Source organism: Fragaria vesca, linkage group LG1, assembly GCF_000184155.1.
Source record: "Fragaria vesca subsp. vesca linkage group LG1, FraVesHawaii_1.0, whole genome shotgun sequence".
Taxonomy (NCBI): domain Eukaryota; kingdom Viridiplantae; phylum Streptophyta; class Magnoliopsida; order Rosales; family Rosaceae; genus Fragaria; species Fragaria vesca.
In genome coordinates, this window is record NC_020491.1 from 7,990,470 (window position 1) to 8,011,233 (window position 20,764).

General features: G+C 38.9%; 6 protein-coding genes across 6 annotated transcripts in view; 4 read left to right on the plus strand and 2 right to left on the minus strand.

The window, feature by feature from the left end:
- The first annotated feature begins 492 nt into the window (after positions 1-492).
- On the plus strand, positions 493-1,428 carry LOC101310938. The gene has a single exon (XM_004289004.1). It carries the CDS (start codon positions 493-495, stop codon positions 1,426-1,428), a length of 936 nt encoding a protein of 311 aa, XP_004289052.1.
- Positions 1,429-2,658: 1,230 nt separating this feature from the next.
- On the plus strand, positions 2,659-4,022 carry LOC101311225 (IST1-like protein-like). Its single transcript, XM_004289005.1, has 5 exons — positions 2,659-2,775; positions 2,950-3,053; positions 3,137-3,308; positions 3,431-3,571; positions 3,678-4,022. The coding sequence occupies exons 1-5, from the start codon at positions 2,659-2,661 to the stop codon at positions 4,020-4,022; spliced, it is 879 nt and encodes a 292-aa protein (XP_004289053.1).
- A 1,058-nt stretch (positions 4,023-5,080) lies between these two features.
- Positions 5,081-8,045, plus strand: LOC101305976. Its single transcript, XM_004287699.1, has 10 exons — positions 5,081-5,244; positions 5,458-5,590; positions 5,959-6,062; positions 6,152-6,323; positions 6,455-6,595; positions 6,685-6,764; positions 6,846-6,899; positions 6,989-7,030; positions 7,124-7,165; positions 7,254-8,045. Exons 1-10 carry the CDS (start codon positions 5,153-5,155, stop codon positions 7,843-7,845), a joined length of 1,452 nt encoding a protein of 483 aa, XP_004287747.1. The 5' UTR covers positions 5,081-5,152; the 3' UTR covers positions 7,846-8,045.
- Positions 8,046-8,431: 386 nt separating this feature from the next.
- On the minus strand, positions 8,432-9,153 carry LOC101306266 (40S ribosomal protein S30-like). Its single transcript, XM_004287700.1, has 3 exons — positions 9,062-9,153; positions 8,817-8,954; positions 8,432-8,661 (listed from the first exon to the last, which is right to left on the minus strand). The coding sequence occupies exons 1-3, from the start codon at positions 9,063-9,065 to the stop codon at positions 8,615-8,617; spliced, it is 189 nt and encodes a 62-aa protein (XP_004287748.1). The 5' UTR covers positions 9,066-9,153; the 3' UTR covers positions 8,432-8,614.
- A 7,072-nt stretch (positions 9,154-16,225) lies between these two features.
- On the plus strand, positions 16,226-19,251 carry LOC101306557 (lysine histidine transporter-like 8-like). The gene is made up of 4 exons (XM_004287701.1): positions 16,226-16,768; positions 16,874-17,438; positions 18,260-18,391; positions 18,489-19,251. The coding sequence occupies exons 1-4, from the start codon at positions 16,296-16,298 to the stop codon at positions 18,972-18,974; spliced, it is 1,656 nt and encodes a 551-aa protein (XP_004287749.1). The 5' UTR covers positions 16,226-16,295; the 3' UTR covers positions 18,975-19,251.
- Positions 19,252-20,092: 841 nt separating this feature from the next.
- The window catches only part of LOC101306852 (probable S-acyltransferase At3g51390-like), a 5,442-nt gene continuing 4,770 nt past the window's right edge, over positions 20,093-20,764 (minus strand). Inside the window, exon 11 of the mRNA XM_004287702.1 lies at positions 20,093-20,569. Within this exon, the coding sequence (XP_004287750.1) occupies positions 20,395-20,569 (175 nt within the window). The 3' untranslated portion in view covers positions 20,093-20,394. The remainder of the gene's footprint in view (positions 20,570-20,764) is intronic.

Below are 20,764 nucleotides of genomic sequence, written 5' to 3' on the forward strand. Positions count from 1 at the left end.
ATGCCCCATTCTTTAGCTTACCGCCAACTTCCATAAATTAGACCAACAATGGCGGTGCCGGTGGTTCATGAAAGGAAGATAAAGCGAGAAAATGCCAAATGCATCTGGCTTTTGATCCCAAAAGCAAATACCCAAATTTTCTTTTTGATAAAAAACAAATACCCAATTTTTTCCTTTTTTATTAGAAACAAAAACACTATTTGGAGATAGCACCTCACCCAAACAACTACATGAAATTAAGGTCCATATACAAAATTGGAGTCTTTGTTTTGTTTAGTAGGTGTAAGAAGTGACAACATAAAATAGCTCCACATCGCCTTCACATGTTGATCACATTGACATAAGCACCCCAAAAGATGCTCTCGGTCTCCTAAAGACGAAGTCACATAGGTATACGAGTACATATATGTCAATACTAGAACCCAATTCACATTCTCAAATCTCAACTCCAAAGTTCATATCTTTGATCTTTCTATGATGAGAAGAGCAACAATGGCTTCTTTCTCTCCAAAACCCACAAAGCGCTACAATGTCAGATCCATTAGTATGCCCACCAGATCACATCCCACCACAGTCAGAATTGAAGAACAGCTCAACAAGCTCAAGTCTTGGGAGGCAACTTCAACATCTTCATCTTCATCTTCATCAATTTGTTCAAAGGCGGGTTCACTATGCAAAGGACTAAGCGGCCTCAAAGATTTGTACACTTGCATTGAGGAGCTTCTTCAGCTACCATTGACACAAAAGGCTCTAGCTTTGCACCAGAACGAGAAATGGGTGGAAGAATTGCTTGATGGTTCTGTCAAGTACTTGGATGTATGTGGCAACACAAGGGATGCCATTTTGACAATGAAGGAAAGCGTTCGAGAACTTGAATCTGCGCTTCGAAGAAGACTGGTTGGAGATTCAAACCTGGAAGACAGTGTCAATGCATATGTAAGCTTCAGAAAAAAGATGAAGAAGGAAGTTGTGAAGGTTTTGGCAGCAATGAAGCAAATGGATCAGAAACATGAGGCCTTTCCTTTGGATCTAGATAACCATCTCGCCGCGGTGGTGAGGGTGCTTAGAGAGGCAAGTTTGATCACCAGCTCAATTTTGCAGTCACTACTTGTCTTCCTTTCCACACCAGTTTTGAAGGCAAGGGCCAGCAGATGGTCTTTGGTTTCAATATTGGTGCAAAAAGGAGTACTGGCGTGTGAGAATTCCGGACACAAAAACATGAATGAGATGGAAAGTGTGGATATTGCAATTAGCAATCTGTTTGTGGATAATGCAAGTGAAGATGTTGAAGCTGAGAAGATTGAATCTGCACAAAGAAAGTTGGAGATTTTGGATGAAAGCATAGAAGGCCTTGAAGATGGGTTGGACGGCTTGTTTAGGCTCTTGATTCACACTAGAGTTTCTTTCCTAAACATACTTTCTCATTAGGTTCATGGTCATATCTGGTTTGATTTTGTATCCGAATTTTACAGGATCTGCATGTATATTGTTGCTTCTCATCTTTTCCGGATTGTGCATTATGTACATGTATCTCAATGCATCACGGGTTAAAATCTGAATCCTTAAGTTTCCACCCCTACTTCATTGAGTCTTGTGTTCTCCTTTTATTTTTATTTTTTATCTTATAGTTGCATGAATATGAATATGCCTGATAACCTAGATGAACTAATCACCTTACTCACAGATATAAAAAAGTTTAGACTATGAAATCATGAGCATATTCCACAGATTTTCCTCGACCTCGCTTCAAATCCAGCACTTTTCTTTCAACCTCAAAAGCAGAAATTAAACTATTAACCCAATCTCTCAGAAAGCATGCACTTGCTTCTTTGCAGTAACACTGAGCAATGTTGCAACCCTTTTCATGAAAGCCAACGTCCAAGATTTCTTCTGCTTCAGAATCGACGTGTATCTTTCCTTCCACAACTAATATCAGAGACAAAAACAGAGAAAGAAAAAAAAGGCATCCAGATTTTCTAGATTCTAGTTTGGTCTTGAATGTTCAAGATCACATAGGTTCATGATTCTCTCCCACATTTTCCTACTCTTTCTGAATCAGCAGGGCATATATATTAGTTTGAGATATCTTGTCATTCTTGTGTGCTCCCTTCAATATTTGTTGCAGTTCATCTTTTGGTAATAGCAGAATCTTTGAGAGGGTTGCTTCCAAATATGTGAATCTTTTTTGCCACTTCTAGGTCAGTTCGATTCATATCTAAATCTGATAATTTGATATTCATATCAATCTAACATCCAAATCACTCTGAAAAAAGCAAACATTCTTTCTTATTTGCGTGAGATACACTCATATTTGTTTTATATATTTGATCTCAGAAAGAATCGGAATTTTAATCTCAGAAAAAATCCACTTGAAGATTACTTTCCTTATATTTGGACCTAGAATTGCTTATAAAATTCACACATATCAAACTGAAACCCAAAGCAAACAGAAGACTACTTCAACTCACACGTACTTTGTGTCAAGATTCCAAGAACAAGATGAAGTTTGGCCTCTCTTGTTTGCTTTCCGGATTTGACTCTTGCAAATGGTTCGTTTTAACAGAGAGGCAATTAGTCCTTTTCTAAATGATAGTTGTTTTCCATTTCTGTGATACTAACTGAGAATAAATGGTGTGTAACAGTAAAATTGCATTAAACATGGTACTGGCTAGAATTAAGGTTGTCCGGAACGACAGACTGACAAAGGATAAACAGATGAGGGATGACATCAAGCGACGCCTGCAGGAAGGTCACGAAGTCGCTGCTCGTATCCTGGTACATATCATGCTCATGATTCTTTTGATTTACAGCATTATTGAATTACTTGTTATATTGTTTACCAAAGCATGTTTTCCTTCTTCATATAGGATTTCATCCAAAGTTTGCTATGCAACATGTGACTGCTATTTTTGTTCTTTTGTTTCAAGAAATAGTTTTGTGGTTGTGTAGGTTGAACATTTGACAAGAATCCAGAATTCATTGGCTGCCTATAAACTCATTGAAATCTTCTGCCAATTGGTCGTGGAGAGACTCTTAATCATCAAAAAGCAAAGGTAACAACAACAATTCTGTATGTTCGTTCATTTCACAAATCAGAGTATGCATCATATGATTCTTATGCAACTAATTTGTACAGGCAATGTCTGCCTGATTTGAAAGAAGGGGTTGCTAGTTTGATCTTTGCAGCCCCAAGGTACTATGAGATTCCGGAACTAATGACAGTCAAGAAATTTTTTGAGAAGAAATATGGAAAAGATTTTGTATCTGCAGCTAATGATCTAAGACCCAACTGTGGAGTGAGTAGGAAGGTAATTCAGCATTGTCTTCCTGTTTCACTATTTCTATCAATCAGGTTATTTTTGGTTTTCTTTTGTTCTGTTTCGTTTCTTATTTTACTATCCAAGTGATTGTTCACCGCTTGTTTGTGTAGATGATTGAGAATCTCTCTATCAAAGCCCCTAGTGGTGAAGCGAAGTTGAAACTCATGAAGGAAATAGCCAAGGAGTGTAGCGTTGAATTGGATGCAACAAAATATGAAAAGGAGCTTTTCGAACCTAGAGAAGAGCTTATAGTGCGTTCATCTATCTCTTACTCTCTTTCCCAAACACACACACAGACTCATTACTTCAAAACTTTTTCCATCTTTAAGATTAACGTTCACTCCATTTGATCCACAGGAAGGACCAACAACTTTTGTTAGTGGTGCTACATTACCTCTGCAATGTGTTCAGTCGAATAAGGTTATGAAAACAAGTTGTGAAGAAAGGGGAAACATGCATTATCAAGACGCACCATCAGCCGCAGAAGCGGCTACCATATTCGCTAGTGAGGCCATGTCTGCTGCACAAGCTGCTGCAATTCTTGCCAATCAGGCATCATCGCAATCACCTCATTGTGTCGATAGTACTATGTCCGAGACTCCAAATGTCGATGATGATGAAGGATTAGTTGTTGATGAGGAAGAAACGCCTTTTAGTGATGAAATGTTCGCACGCTTCCGTGAGCTGAAGTTGCGCAGATGATCACTTTGTACCTAATGCTATGTCTAGGAGTGTCCACTAGAGCATCTTTATCAATGTTAGCCATTTTTTAGTTAAATTTTAGTCAAATTAGCGAAAAAAGTCATTTTGGCTAGCGACTTTTGAGATACGTCTGCATTAATGCTCTCTACTTTAGCTAATATTAAATTAATATTATTCTATAAATGAAGATTAAATAGTTTATATGTATTTATATATCACATTAAATAACTTAAAAATTAAGAATGTATTAAATTATATAGAGTCACATCTCACTAGCTACGCTAGCTATATTTAGTACGCTATCTATATTTAGCTAGCGAGATAGCTAAAAGTTAAAATAGCTAAACTTTTGCTAGTCTGCTGGAGCTCCTAAAATACCCAAAAAGCTAAACACGCTCTCTAAAATAGCTAAAAAGCTAAAATAGAGAGTGATAAAGATGCTATAATCTTCGTGTAATTTAAAATTCAAGCCAAGAGGCAGATTGAAGAAATTGAGTTATCTATGAAAGAAAATTGTTACAATCAGTTGATCACTCTGAGTGCATGACTTACCTGAGAATCCACATAAACATTATGAAGTATATGGATTTTTCTTTCCAATATGAGAATCCATATAACATCTCACAATGACCTATTGACCTATTGTAGACATATTTAGAAAGGAATATAAGAAAGGAGATCCATCAAGTTTCTTTCCCATTTTCTCAAAGATTTTGAGAATCAAGATATCTATAAAAAAACATTGGTCTCCTGCTCTTCAAATCAAATACTGCTAAACATCAACTAGTTAGTGACGAGGTGAACGGGAACGAAAAATCGCTAATTTACTACTTGAACAAAGATCAAAGGAGATCAAAAAGCAAAGTAAGCACATCAAACGTGTCACACTAGAAGTTACAAATAGTGGGTTTTGCATTGGATACTTCTCACACAATCCCACCACTCTTCCCATACGTGTCAAATCTTAACGGCTATATGAGGTCGGTGGTCATCTAGAAGTGGTAGGCCCTCATCCGATCAAGACGCTTAAAGGGTCGCTTTTATTGGCTTTCCATCTCAGGCGACCGTTAGGATTACTCCCAAACAAAACCCCAACACTCTCACTCAGCTTCAGCTTTTGTCTCTAGACCATGACTGTCGCCACCGCAGCCTCAGCCCAAACCAAGAAGATCATGAAGCTCGGCCTCTCTCTTTTTCGGCGGGGCTTCAACTCCTCCAAATGGTACCCTTTTCACTCTCTGCAGATTCCCCTTTCTGGGTTTGATTTAAAGTTATTAAAGTTTGAAGCTTTATTGAGCTAAATGGTTCATTCTTGTCTCTCTGCAACTCCCCTTTCTGGGTTTCTCTTTGGTGTTTCTGGGGTTTGCTTTAAAGTTGGTAAAGTTTGAAGCTTTATTGAACTATTTGTGTATTCTGATGGATACGAATGAAACAGCAAAACGGCGGCGAAGATGGCGGTGGCGAGAATAAAGCTGCTGAGGAACAAGAGGCAGGTGGTGGTGAAGCAGATGAGGCGTGACATTGCTTCTCTGCTTCAGAAAGGTGAAGACGCCACTGCTCGTATCCGGGTACTTATCAGTTTCACATATCTCTAAAATCTAAGTTCAAAGTCTCATGCTTTTGTGTTTCTGGTTAATTGGGAATCGCCTGAATAGATTTGTACTGATGCCCCTAATCAAGTGATTAGAACAATTTCCTAATTCTAATGAATGTTTGATTTTTGCTTTATTTTGTGAACCCATACGTAGCCTTGTGTTCATAGATATGAAAGTTTGAGAGAAAGAACAACATAAGTAGAATAATATGCGATCAATTCTCCTAATTTGTAATTGGAATATGAGTATCTAGTTTAGTGGTGCAAATCCTGTAACGCTTGAATTTGTTATGGTTTGTGGTTTTATGCAAACATGACTAATGTTTCGTTATGCTTCTGTAGGTTGAACATGTGATTAGAGAACAGAATGTTTTGTCTGCCAATGAGTTCATTGAGCTGTTCTGTGAGTTGATCGTGTCTAGACTTCAAATCATTGCAAAGCAAAGGTAAGCTTATAACAATGTAATATTCTTAGTGCATATTTTTGGCTGTTAAAAGGAGTTGTATTTATGCAATGCTGTTCTGATTTGAACAGGGAGTGTCCGGCTGACCTCAAAGAAGGAATTGCTAGCTTAATCTTTGCAACACCAAGGTGCTCTGAGATTCCAGAACTGGTGGCACTAAGGAATGTCTTTGAGAAGAAATATGGAAGAGATTTTGTAGCTGCTGCTACTGATTTGCGACCTGACTGTGGTGTGAATCGCATTGTAAGCATGGTCATTCTGTCATAGCATTTACCCTACTCTTTTTATTTTTTTTAGTTGTAGATTTGATCATATTTATGTTCATTGGTTAGTCACCTGTTGGATGATTGTTGTCTGCTTATGTCTTCTTGTAGCTCATTGACAAGCTCTCTGTTAGAACCCCTACGGGTGAAGTGAAGTTGAAAATAATGAAGGAAATAGCAAAGGAATACCAGGTTGATTGGGATACAGCAGAATGTGAACAAGAACTACTCAAACCTCCAGAAGAGACTATAGTATGTCCATCTCTCTCTCTCTCTCACCCAGACACAGCATGTACTAGATTCAAGGAATTCCCCATTTAAACTCTTCTGTTGTTTATCAGGATGGACCTCGCAATTTTGTTAGTGCTACCAGCTTGCCTCTGACAACTCAATCTTTTGAGTCTAATAAGTCAGAAACCAGGTAACTCGACTGTGGAATTTGTACTCAAAACATAAGTAATGTAAGCTTAACAGTATGCTGATGGTTCATTTATTATATCAGGCTTTCTTCCAGTTCGTTGCGCAGAACAAGTGCTGGTGGAGAGAGGGAAACCAGGTAAATATACTATGATGCTTCTTAGTTTGTAATATTTTAACTCGAGCCTTTTAGGATTATCCATTGACATATAATCCTATATCTTACAGTTCTATGCGTAGAATGAGTGGAGGGGGAGAAAGGGAAACTAGGTAACTTGGTTCTTCTAGTATTGTGCTTACCTTATTTAAATTTGAACTCAACCATAACATGTTTATTCATTTGCTCCTTCCTACTTTTTCCAGTTCCTTTCACAGAACAAGTGGTGGTGGAGATAGAGAAACCAGGTTAGCTGACCCATTGCACTAATCTGATTGTAATTTGAATTCCAACCACATTATGAATGTTCATTTAATGTATCCTTGTTTCTTCCAGCTCTTTTCAAAGAACAAGTAGTGGTGGAGAAAGGGGATATTTGCAATTTGCAGACTCGGCATCAGCTGCTGCAGCAGCTGCAAAATCTGCCAGCGATGCAATGGCTGCTGCACAAGTGGCTGCATTTTTGGCCAACAAAGACTCCAATCGGGCATCTGCTAATGAGTTTAAAACCCTTTCGGGCAATTCCACTGGCCAACAAGAACAAGATAGTCCAGCTGTTGACTCTTATGATATGGATCATCAATATGAAGCTGAGAGAAAAACACACTGGACTGAGAGTTTGGACAGGCCAAATTCTTCAAACAATAATGTTAGCCATGGAGGAGAGGCAAATAATTTTCTCTATAGAAGATACAGCTACAACGCACCATCAGAAAATTCAGGTATCAAGTTTGATGAATCAGACACTGATGAAGAGATTGAAATGGAGGCACCTCCAAGTGGCAATTATCACGCTCCCAAGCGTACTCCACCATCAGTACCTTCGGCAACTGTTAGGCAGGAGTCACTCCATCGTGTTCATCCCAAATTGCCCGACTACGATACACTTGCTGCTCGCTTTGATGCCCTTAAGCATCATCGCAAATAAGCCTAAATTTTAAGATTTGCTTGTGCATCACTTTTTGGTTGCTTGTAAAATTCATATATACTTGCTGGATGCGTATCACGAACACAATGTTGCTTAAGCACCAGTTTTAGCTATCTTGTATAACTCGTATGTTACATGTTGGATGCTTGTCGTTCTATCATGTTGATACTGAATAATACAAATTACAGATTTTGCTACGCATCAAACCATTCTATTATGCTGAAACCTGAAAGCATCGAACTCTTTTACCATTTTCACAAGCTGACAGTTGCATCAACATTTTTTTATCCTGAGCAAAACATTGCCAAGGCATCCAAAGCATAATGAAAAACCTGAAAGCGAAGCGAGATACCATTGTCTAGAACTCTAGATACACAACATCCTATCTCAGACCCTCATCCTGCTGTTAACACAGGAAGGTAGATTTCCAGTTAATCAGTTACGTTTCATGATCTCCCAATCTAGCTCAATGCATATCACTTTATCAGTATGAAAGTGAGAGAGAAGCACTGATTTTGATCCGCACACATTCAAAACAAGCAAAAATCACAAAATCAACAAGAAATAGCATAAACTCGGAACATGATAAATCCAGAAATAAAATCACATTACTTCCAAGTCAACCAGATTCAGAACAAAATATCCAACATTTTCCAATCTCTATTAACTAACAACCAGCATCAAGGGTCTTGAAAAATAACATGGAATTCAATATAACTAAAAACATCCTTAAACTACTAAGAGTTCTTCATCCTTTCATAGCATATCTCTACTTCTCAGATGAGTTGGGTCCTCTCTTCTTGCCAAAGCCAACCACTGCAACATCAACACAACATACAAGGAATCAAAACAAAATCCAAAACATGGGTTCCTCACAAAACATAAATTCCTAAAGTCCCATATCAATATCATAAACCCAAAACCAAAACTAAACTAAAACAAGGTTGGGAATCAAGAAGCAGAGGTAGTACCAGCGGTGACGAAACGGCGATTGTATTGCATGCGCTTGTGGGCGCGTCCACGGGGCTTCTTCTTCTTGTCCTGCTTGGCCACCTTTGGGGTTTGGCCTCTCACCTTACCAGCACGAGCCAAAGATCCATGAACCTTTCCTGTGATTCACACAAAGCTAAACTCAATACACAAGAGAAGAACATAAAACAAAGTAAATGGATTGAACCCCTATGAGAAATTAGGGTGAGAGAGGTATTAAGCTGACCCATGATTGCCTACGAGAGCTTGAGATTGCTGGAGAGTAGAGCGCAGTTGCTTTGAGATCGCGAGAAGAGTGAAACGGCGCGGTTGCAAGGTGAATAAAAGAGTGCAAGCGACTAGGGTTTTAGGGGGTGTTGAGCTTGGGCCGGGTAGACATATTGGGCTTAATCGGGCTGGGCAGAGAAGAGCTGCTTCTAGGCGGCTGGAGGTCACGTGGGCCAGGCGGGTCGGGTGTCCACCCTTAAAAATTAGAAAGGGTGGTTTTTGGACTCGGCTGCTGCTCCTTCTCTCAGAACCCGGATCCTCTCCTCATGAGTTGATCCTCATATTTCCTCATGAGAGGATCTCAGCCTTTTATTTTGAACCAATGACTGAGATCTTCCTAGTTAATTTTAACCCCTATTACCCAACTTACTCACTTACTCTCCCTCTTCTCCTCAAAATACCGGGCTGCTCTCTCTCTCTCTCTGCCGTCGTCGCCCCGCACCCACCCTCTCTCTCGAATTCGCCGTTGCGAGCTCGGCCTCCCTCCGCTGTCATCGCTCGCGATCTCTCTCTCTCTTTCGTCGTCACTCGCGAGCCTCCCTCCGTCGTCGCTCGCTCTGCCTCCCTCTGCCGTCGTCGCTCGCTCTGCCTCCCTCTGCCGGCGACGACCTCTTCCACCGGTTACGCCGGCAAGTCCTCTCTCTCTCCACGACGTCCTCCACCATATCCCAAGCTCTCAATTTTTCAGTACTAGGGTTTCAGGTTCGATCTGTAGTTGCCTGGGTTTATGCGTTTCTTATATAATTTGATTGCATTGGAATTATAGTTTTGAGATTGAATCTCACTTTTGTGTATGTTCTTGTGATTGTTGAATATAGGTCTTAAGAATGGAAAAGTCTAGGAGAAAGCAACAATAGTTTGGAGAGATCAAAAGAAGATTTGAAACCTAAATATTACATGGAGTTTGATTCTGAGATTGCCGCATTCAACTTTTATAACGCATATGTTCATATCACTTACAGGTACTGTATTTTTTTCCATCGGATGCTTAGTGTTGCTTTTGTTCATATTTTACAGAAGCCTGTAACCTGCTTGTTTTACCTAATTTAGTCTATGATATCTTACACTAAGTTCCTTTTTAGGTTTCTGAAAATCTACTTTTGGTTGTGAAATAAATATCTCTTCTGGAATACATTTTTGCTATGCCATTTAAAATTGGTCGACTCATCTAAAATTGGTAACCCAGATAAAACTGAAAGTTTGTTTTCCTGCTATTGTTTTTATCTTCAAGAAGTGTAGTGGAGTCTGGGGCACATTCTGCAACAGATTCTCTCTTTAGAATGGATTGGCCAATAGATGGGGTGCCATGCTCATCTGCTAAAATTTTTGATGTGCTGAGACCTTCATCTTTCATGTTTGTATATATATCCACCTTTTTTTTGGTTATCTGATTATATTACTGGTATTACTACATCTAAATCATTCTAATATGTTAAATCAGATGTCTTTGATGCCTTTTGAAGCAGATTTTGGGAGCAGATATTGGGACATATGGCAAGATTTGTAGTGTCATTTTGTATAGCTGTTGGGAAAATTGGCAGATTTGTAATGGCATTTTGTATAGCTGTTGTGACAAATTTGCAGATTTTGTATAGTAGCTATGAGTCTATGTCTTGCAGATTTTGTATATTTTGTATAGTAGCTATGAGCTTATGACAACATTTTGTATAGTGGCTATGAGCATATGACAATATTTTGTTCAATCTAGTGCAACATGGGAAAAATGGTAAATTTGAGATGATAGTGTCATTTTCAGATGAAATGAAACTGCATTCTGTGTTTTTGCTCCATCTCTATTCAGTTTTAAATTACCTGCATTACTTGCAATATTTTTTACTGATCAGTTCTCTCATAAATTCAAAGCTGAAACAATCAAAATGCAGCACAATCATTCATACTGTGAAAGGTTTCTTCATTGAAAATTTGAAAAATACATAATATTTGATCAGAAACACTAGTAAATTGGTCTATGAGTCTATCTGACATCTTCTTGGATTCACTAATATTTGAATGACTAACAGACCAGTATAGTAGTCATTTTTTACATGGGGCTGAATCTACAATGCAATGGCAACTATCTTCTTTTGCAACTCTACCTTGTTGGCTCCGACAAGCTTGTCAACTTGCTGACCATCTCAGAGGAAGAAGAAAGTAGGAGTGGCCTTGATATCCCATGAAGTTCTGAAATCCTGCACCATACAAAACTGAATGTTAGAATCACCTACCATTAAACAACTTATGATAGACACTAAACCAGCATCAATGTATTGGACACATCAAACCATCAGCATCAATAGCACCAACTCTATTGAATTAACCAAATTGGTTACCAACTTACAGTAAGTTCATCGATCCCACTGTTCTATGGTGGTGATGAGGTTCACATTCCCACCAGTGAACTCAACAGTATGTTCAGACTCGTTATCTCCCAAAGTTTTAGACTACAAGCATCACAAGCATGATAACTTGTCAGATTAAACAAGGCAAGAAAAGTAAACACTTGGTGGCATGCAAGAAGTATCAAAATCATTACAAAGAGCATCGTAGTCATTAAGAAATGGTAAACATCTTTATTGCAGACCCGAGAAAGGAGTACTAACTACATCTTTTGCATGAATATTAGGCATAGAAATTGAAGTACTATCCAATTTGTCTACAAAATTCTAGTGAGGAAGATGCGTAATTACCAATTGACATATGGAAAGTCAATTCCCCTTCAGCAATCAACGTGGTGCTAGGTACAAATGGAAATCTCAAGTATTCATCTCCACTAGAGTTGAAAACCCCAACAGCATCTGCATTTTCCTCTCTTCTGTACACCGAGTCGCATAAAAAACCAACGAGCTCGGTACATATCCAACATCCCCACCAAGAGGATTGCAATTCACACCCCCACCACACTCACTCCCATACACCAATTCAAATCTCTCGAGACGGTTACCAAGCAACCTACACAAACCACCGTTCGAATCATTCAAATTACTCAAACCTATACTCTCAACACTACTCGGAAAACTACTCATCCTATCTTCCCCAACAAATGTATACCCATAACTATGCTTCACAGAAAAAGCCAACACCATAATAGCATCAAAATAATTCTCACCATCATCCTTATCACTAACAACACTCTCTAAGCTCCCACTAATCAAACTGTCATAAATACTAGACCATTTCGGATAATTAAGCTTAAGAACAACACTAGGCTCGAAGTTACCTGCATTATACATGGACCTACTCTTCCCAATCATACACAGCTTCTTATCCAATTCCGAATAATACCCATTAAGCCTAAACCTCACCACACCCCGCGTGACCGGAATCCTCGGTCCCCGGAAGATCACCAGAGTCGCCGGCAGAGGGAGGCAGAGCGAGCGACGACAGAAGAGAGAGAGCGAGCGACGACGGTAGAGAGAGAGAGCGACGGCGGAGGGAGGCGGAGCGAGCGCCGGCGGATTTGAGAGAGAGGGCGGGTGCGGAGGGAGGCCGAGCTCGCGACGGCGGATTTAAGAGAGAGGGCGGGTGCGGGGCGACGACGGTAGAGAGAGAGAGAGCAGCCCGATATTTGGTGGAGAAGAGAGAGAGTAAGTGAGTAAGTTGAGTAGGGGGTTAAAATTAACTAGGAAGATCTCAGCCATTGGTTCAAAATAAAAGGCTGAGATCCTCTCATGAGGAAATATGAGGACCAACTCATGAGGAGAGGGTCTGGGTTCCTTCTCTCAGTAGGTACTTTGTTCCACCATTTCTCTCGATTCACCAGTTCATGCCTTGTGCTTGTTCTTCTCATTTGCCCAATCAAAATTTGTATCAGTCGACTATAATTCATGCGTTTTGAGTAGCAATTCAGACCCAAATAACAAAAGCAAGACAGAAACAAATAAAGGTCAAGAACAGAGGACCAAAACCACCAGGGTCTTTGTTCGATTCAAATTGAAAGTATATTCGAGGAAGCACAGAACTGGGACTCAGAACTTGACCCCCAATAATGAACCCCAAAAATCTTGTCCTTCAGATCATCTATATCCAGAGACTGTGATACCGTCAGCTGCACGTAAACACGACATAACAAGTTGGTTGATCGGTTCCATAAACTGAAGAGATAAAAACAATGAAATCAGACTTGAGTTGCATCGAACATGATCATCCTTAATCCACTCCTCAACAAGAGTGGTTTTTCCGGAGCCACCAATCCCAACGATCAAGTCGTCTCTGCCCAAAACCATTTCCTTGTGGGTCTCTGGCTGTGGGTCAATTACTTGGGCCCAATTTGTATGGTTGTTATAAGTTTGGACGCAATTAAAGCATACTCGTACTATCTGGGCTTGGCACTTTTTTATTTATTTTTATTTTATTTTTTTAATATTGAACGGAAACACAGATGAATACTATATGTGAATTCGGAAAGCGTTACGTAATCTTAGATTTCAAAATTCTTCAACTTCAGAATGTCATTGTCTGTTTAGAGTCGGTGCATCAGAAAATTGGAGGATTCAACAAGAGATATTTGGCGTAGGATTATGCAATAACCTAGTTTATCTAACATCATTTTTGTGGCGTCAAATATATAAATATATACATGAAGTCGATTTTTTTTTCATTATGCGTAAAAGTAATGGTTTTCTTAAAAGTCAGAATGTTATGCCTAAAAGTTGAGATGATTGTTGGCTATATATTTTTCTTAAATATGAGATTTTTTGACCCATTTTGGTGTCTAGAATCTCATAATTCAAAATCTTATAATAGAATTTGCAACTATCTATCCAATCTACTATTGTCTTGTGAATCTGTCCTTCTGAGTCCTTATCATTGAAGTTACACCTGGTTACATACCTTGTGGCCGCCCATGATTTTTATGTTGTAGAGGCTACGCATCTGGCCGGGCATCCTGGATATGAATTATTGAACAAATATTGATTGATAGAGACCATCTATGGTAACCAAATAGCAGCAATTATTTAGTGTTCCTGTTTAACTTCTATTGGAGTTGGTTAATAGTATTGGGTATGTTTCTCAGTCATCACATTAGATATTTGGCCATTCGGATCATGCCCTTCATTCATGCCTTTGAGAATCCTATTTCATGGGTCATCACCACAAAATGGGACAGAATGTTCATGTACTAATTGTATTTCACAAGTTGATATAGTTAGGTTAGACTTGCACATCATAGTGATCGATAGATATTTCATATATATGTTTATCTATTTATTTTGTTCTCGTTGTTTTTTTCTGGGGTAGATCAATAATTTTTAATCCTAGATTTCTTTTTCTTCCTGATATTAATTGTTGGTTGAGGACTTGATGCTATAAGTCGAGAATGATGATATAACTGCTTGACTTATGGTGATTTTCAAATATGTGATCATCAGAATACGACCATGCATATTCTAGAACTACTCAAAACTTGGAACCAGATGAAGATATCGTCCTTTAAATCTTTTTTCACCCACCTTATGTTGAAAATTTTGTTATAGGAATTAAGAAGTGCAGGCAGCCCAAATGAACCAATACCCGACACCCCACATTGACAAAGTTCGTAGCTGTTGCCTGTTTGGAGCTTATCATCTTTTGAAAGTGGTTATTTTGAAGTCAAATATTGGAATGCAATGTGCAATAATCTCATACTATATTAACGAAAGAAATTAACCAAAAATTCTTTTATACATGATGTGTAAGTATATTGTGTAATATTAGTCATTTATAATAATTCATATGTAGGAACAACTATGTATGCGTGTATATATGGCCCTTCCAATGAGGGATTCCTATTTTTTGTCACTTTTAGGGATAGGTCCACACCATTAGATCTGTTTTTTAATAGGGTTTGATGATTGAGATTAAAACAAAAAACTTAACACTTATGTCAAACCTACACCGTTCAAGATTATTAAAAATAAATCAAACATTTGGATGACTTAACGATCACCAAATTTTCTGAAAATTTGTAGAAATGATCGATTCATATAGCCCAATGAACTGAACGGTGGAGATTTGATTTTGTGATCGAAAAGTTCGTCAAATGATCTATCTCTAAAAATGAACAAAAAAATGGATCCCTCAATGGAATGGCCCTGGTATATATATATATATTATGTTTTTTTAATTTTGATCATATATATGAATGTATGTATGTGAGAATACACGTCATGTACTAGATATGTTTTCTCAAATAAACAATCTGATTTGATACATAACACAATCAAGTATCAAATTAGTAAGGAGCAAGTCATGATTGGATTATTTATATGAAATATTAATCAACGTCTAAGGATATCCAATTATGACAACCTAGAGCGTCAAACTCTAAATTATGTTGAGTATCTCAAACTCTTCTTTACAAAAATTATTGTTCGCCGTGTGCTTACGAAAATTATGATACAACCGTAGGTAATTAACTATTTACTCTCATAAGTTTCTGGTCTCAAGATCAAATTAGTGAAACAAAAATATACTTGGAATTAACAATAAGTACATCATTCCCTTAATTAATCTCATATTGAATTCCAAGAAAGAGACCGAGAGACTTGTTTTTCTTGCTTTCTTTTGGGTCCAATAAAGTCAGAAGACTGAAAACTCAAACGAACACATATATTGACTCGCTTGCACACCCTTTGAAAGCTGCAGCTCCCATATTTGGTTTTGCTGTATATTCTATTCTCCCACCTCCAAAAACACCACATGGTATATATATTTTTACAAATATTAACCCTAATGAGGTGTGTGCCCTCTTTGGTTCTTTCTGCTTAGGAGCAATAGGTTGACCAAGTTCTACTCCATTATGAGATTATGAACCTAAATCCCACCCCATAATTACAATTACCAAACAATGATCTCAGAAAAGTGAGAAAACTATAAGAATATTTGCAGAAAAGCAAGAAAAATTTAACTAGCAGCCAAATTTGCCCGTCAAACAACTTGATTGCTTTTATTACTCTTCAACTAATAATTCTGATAGTCGTCGAAAGCAGTCTAAAACGAACCGAGTAGAGTTCACAACCAGACCCACTCTGCAATTTCCAACCTACCTTCGTATTTCGATTTTTTTTCTTTTTTCCTTTTGTTAACATTATATTCTGGACTGTTTTTCTTCACCTATATATAGTCCCATGTTGTCATTCCAACCAAGACACAGAGGTAGAGCTTAGAGAGAGCAAGAATCCCACACCGGAGCTAGACATCACAAAAGAAAAACCATGAGTAAAGAAGCAAATGAAATCAGTTCGGCTCCTATAACACCTCGTCCGGTGGCTCCGGTGGCGCCTGAACAGCAGCAGCCTCCAGTGTCTTGTCCTCCTTCTCAGTACAACTCTCCTTCTCTCTCCCGGTCACCTCTGCTCGAAGCAGCCGTGCCGGCTGCCAACCACCACGGAGGAACTGAAGATGTCGAAGGCGCCGGTGCAATAGTTCCGAGCAAGACTCCTAAGGGAGCGAGAACCCCATTGGGGATAAGAACCCCAAGGATGTCTTTGACTCCGAGGTTCCTCACTCCCTTGGGTAGCCCCGTAAGGAAAGCTCTCAAGGCCACAAGGCTTGACCCTGAAGATGCTTGGCTACCCATCACCGAGTCCAGAAATGGCAACAAGTACTACGCTGCTTTTCACACTCTTTGCTCCGGTATTGGTATCCAAGCTTTGGTGCTTCCGGTCGCCTTCACTATCCTCGGATGGTAAGCCCACCATTAGTAGTTTTTCCAGCTAAACTTTCTAGTAACGATACATCTATGTTATTTGTTAGACTGTCGAACTCATAAACTTTGTGATTGATTTTTCAGGACATGGGGAATCATCTGTTTGACTGTAACATTCATATGGCAACTCTATACGCTCTATCTTCTTATTCATCTCCATGAAAACATCGAAACCGGAGTCCGGTACAGCAGGTACATGCAACTCTTCGGTTTCACGTTCGGTGAACGAACCGCAAATCTGCTAGGGCTATTCCCCATCATGTACCTCTCGGGAGGTAACTGTGTGGCCTTAATCGTCATTGGTGGATCGACCTCGAAGCTCTTCTTCCAGATCGTCTGCGGGGCTACCTGTACTGCCAAGCCATTGACGACCGTCGAATGGTTCTTGGTCTTTACGTGTTGCGCTGTGATGCTTTCATTGTTGCCTAACTTGAACTCCATTGCTGGGGTTTCGTTGATCGGTGCAATGACTGCTGTTGCTTACTGTACCATGATGTGGGTGGTCTCTGTAACTGAGGGTAGGCTTCCTGGTGTGTCGTATGATCCTGTTAGAAGAGGATCCGAAGTTGCAAGAGTGTTTGATGTGTTGAATTCCCTTGGGATCATCGCTTTCGCATTCAGAGGCCACAATCTTATCCTCGAGATTCAGGTATAATTATCTTTCACTTAATTATTTGCTAATCACTATTGATTAATGCTCATAATATTGTGAAAGAAACGTTGTTTAAATCTCCTGCATGCAAAAATTTATTTTCTAACTAACTAGTTGAATCAAAATTACGTACGTTGTTTAACAACTCGTACCTAACTAGTTGAAGGGTTTTTTTTTCAAAGTCCACACATCATTTTTTCTAGCAAGTCCTGGGTTTTAAGCTTTTGAATTTATCAAAGGAAGAAAAAGATATCGTGATGCTTTCACAAATTGACAATCTTGACCAGATGAACATATCGTATGAATCAAAACCCAACTGTCAAAACATTAGAAAATGAGAGGTTCCTTGGACACTGTCCTTTGATGCAGTGAAATTCCAATAGAGTAGTGTAGTACTATAAGGGTTTCAATTGCATATAGTTTTTAAATTACTACCCACCATGATCAATCATGATTTTTATTTGTTTAGACTATACTCTATTAGCTTTACAAGTTTACATAATTAAAATATGTAAACTTAAAATATGTAGCTAATTAATTTATGGACTCCTATCACATTCATAATGTTCTTATTATATGTTGGGTATTACAATAACATTGTTGTAACATGCACTTCACTTTTATAAGCTCATCTTTAAGGACTCCAATGTCAAAATTAGAGGGAGGTCTATGCCTTTATTCCATCAAATAAAAAAAATTTAAAAATGGGGGCCTCTAGCCACACTGATTATGATCATCACCCTCACTTAGGTTTAGAGCTTTTATAATTATTCATTCAATCATAGACTAACTTTGTGAATTTATGTTATGTGTTGCAGGCCACCATGCCTTCTAGTGAGAAACATCCATCACATGTACCAATGTGGAGAGGTGTCAAGGTGTCTTACACACTCATTGCTTGCTGCTTATTCCCCATTGCCATTGGTGGCTACTGGGCCTATGGTCACTTGGTAAGCATCTAAACCTAACCTACTAGTCGATATCTGATATGTCACTTGGCTACCATTGCTATTAGTTCCAAGTTCTAACTTCGTTTTCATTTGATAGATTCCGGCAAACGGAGGAATGCTTGCTGCCATTTACGAATTCCACTCAAAAGATGTGTCACAGTTCATTTTGGGACTAATGAGCTTGTTCGTGGTGGTAAACGCCATGAGCTCATTCCAAATCTATGGTATGCCCATGTTTGACCACATGGAGTCTAAATACACTAGCCGAAAGAAGCAGCCATTGCCGTGGTGGCTTAGGTGCATTTCGAGAGCCATGTTCGGATTCGGGTGTTTCTTCATTGCCGTGGCCATCCCATTTTTGGGAAGTGTTGCTGGTCTGATCGGAGGAATTGCATTGCCGGTGACATTGGTGTACCCATGCTGGATGTGGCTCAAGATCAAGAAGCCTAAGAAGTACGGCGTAAGCTGGTGGGTTAACTGGGTTCTTGGTGTGTTGGGAATGGGTCTCACAGGGCTTCTGATTGCAGCTGGACTCTACGTTGTTATCGACACTGGTATTAAAGTCAGCTTCTTCAAGCCATAAGGCAACAAAACAGAATGAGATATATGGGTGAAGTTGCTCTTATTATTTTGTTTCATTGGTCTCTGTGAAGAGGAAAATGTTATTTACAGTTGTAGTGGTTTGCTGCTGTGCTGCTGGCTTCTAAGCTTCAAAGGAAAAGAAAAAGAAAAGATAATACAATTATATATAGGGTATTTTTTGTTCTTTTTGGGGATTATGAGAATGTTGTAATTTGACATCATAGAATCTTTTAGGCGTGTAATAACAATTTTAGTGGAAATTTCATATTGAATCTTCAATCTCTCTCTTTCTCTATAATCTCCAATAAAAGCTTTCATATATCAGCAACAAAAGTAACACAAACGAAACCATGAAATGGAAATTCGATGTCATCAAGGCTTTCGGTTTCCCGGTAGGATGAGGAAAAGAAGGTTGAGAGTGGACAGCTTTCTAGAACTATACTTTTGAAAGCTTTAGTTGTACACTTGAACCTTGAAAGCAGCAGCAGCCTGATTACAAATTTACAATGTGGTTCGTTGAAAATGTGATACAGATTCCAGATGAGATGGATCAGAAGTCTTTCTGACCTACAGCCTCTGTTTTGTAGAATCAGACTCCGGCACTCAACTTTAACCTAAAAGGGTCCTTGAAACTCAAACATGGCGGCCCAAGTGGCTACGTACGGCATCTAGCTGATGCCCTTTTCAACGGACATGGTCTGAGAAAGTGGCTCGAAGTTATTGATCTCACATGAGAAACCCTGACCAGAAGGTCAACCAGTGTGGCCGCACCGAAACTCTGCACTCTGTTTCGTCAAACTTGCTCTGAGACAGTAACGTGAAGCTTAGAATTTTCAACTACTTGGTAATATACAATGTCAGATGGTAGATGAATTCTACCAGTCAAAAAGTAAAACTCATTTAAGTAATGGATCTGAACCAGACGCACTGCATACAAATATAGTAACATACGAATACGATGCTTGTAAACTTGCACAGAGGACTCTATTGACACTTGAGTCGATCATACTTGGCAGATCCCAACAGTATCAAGCAAATATGGTATGCATAGCAAAGGAGCATCTCAAGAACAAATTCTCTCAACCTTGAACTATATGACAATTCTTCGATCTCATCGGTGCCGAAGAGAACAAAAACAGTATTAATGGGAATTGTTCACTGCTGTATAAACTGGCACAAACATTCTGAATCTTACATCCAGCAAAGCATAAAGTCAAAAACCGACTGTATAACAAGCCTAAAGATCTAGCCTAAAACGAAGTACAAACTATCAAACCTCAACCAGTTTCAACCCAAACTTCCATGGTTCCCATATCTCGGGGCTCTCTAACCAAATGCATGCACAGATCTGCCTCCGGATGTTGCCCTCAATAAACATCAGGTGAATGGGAAAAATAAATTCTAATGATACAAATTCAATGTCAGCAACATCGACATGTTACGACATCCGTACATGTATAAGGTCTTGCTTTTTCTTCAAGTTCCAGAGCTGTTGGTAATGATTCCATTCTGTATTTACTGCTCCGAAGACAGCAAAACTCGTATAAATTTCTGCATGCTCCTTTACTAAAAGGATATACTCTATCAGGAATTCCCCTGTCGACCGCAACAAAGTAAAAAAGAAATCAGAATTTAATGCAATAAGGCCAAATTTTTAAATTCACACATTATCACACTTTATGCAGCCAAGTCTCTTCAGATAACCTTTATACTTAAGTAATACATGATACTACATATATCAATACAGGGAGAGCTTCCAATGAGGACCTTATAATGAGGACCAAGTGAGGA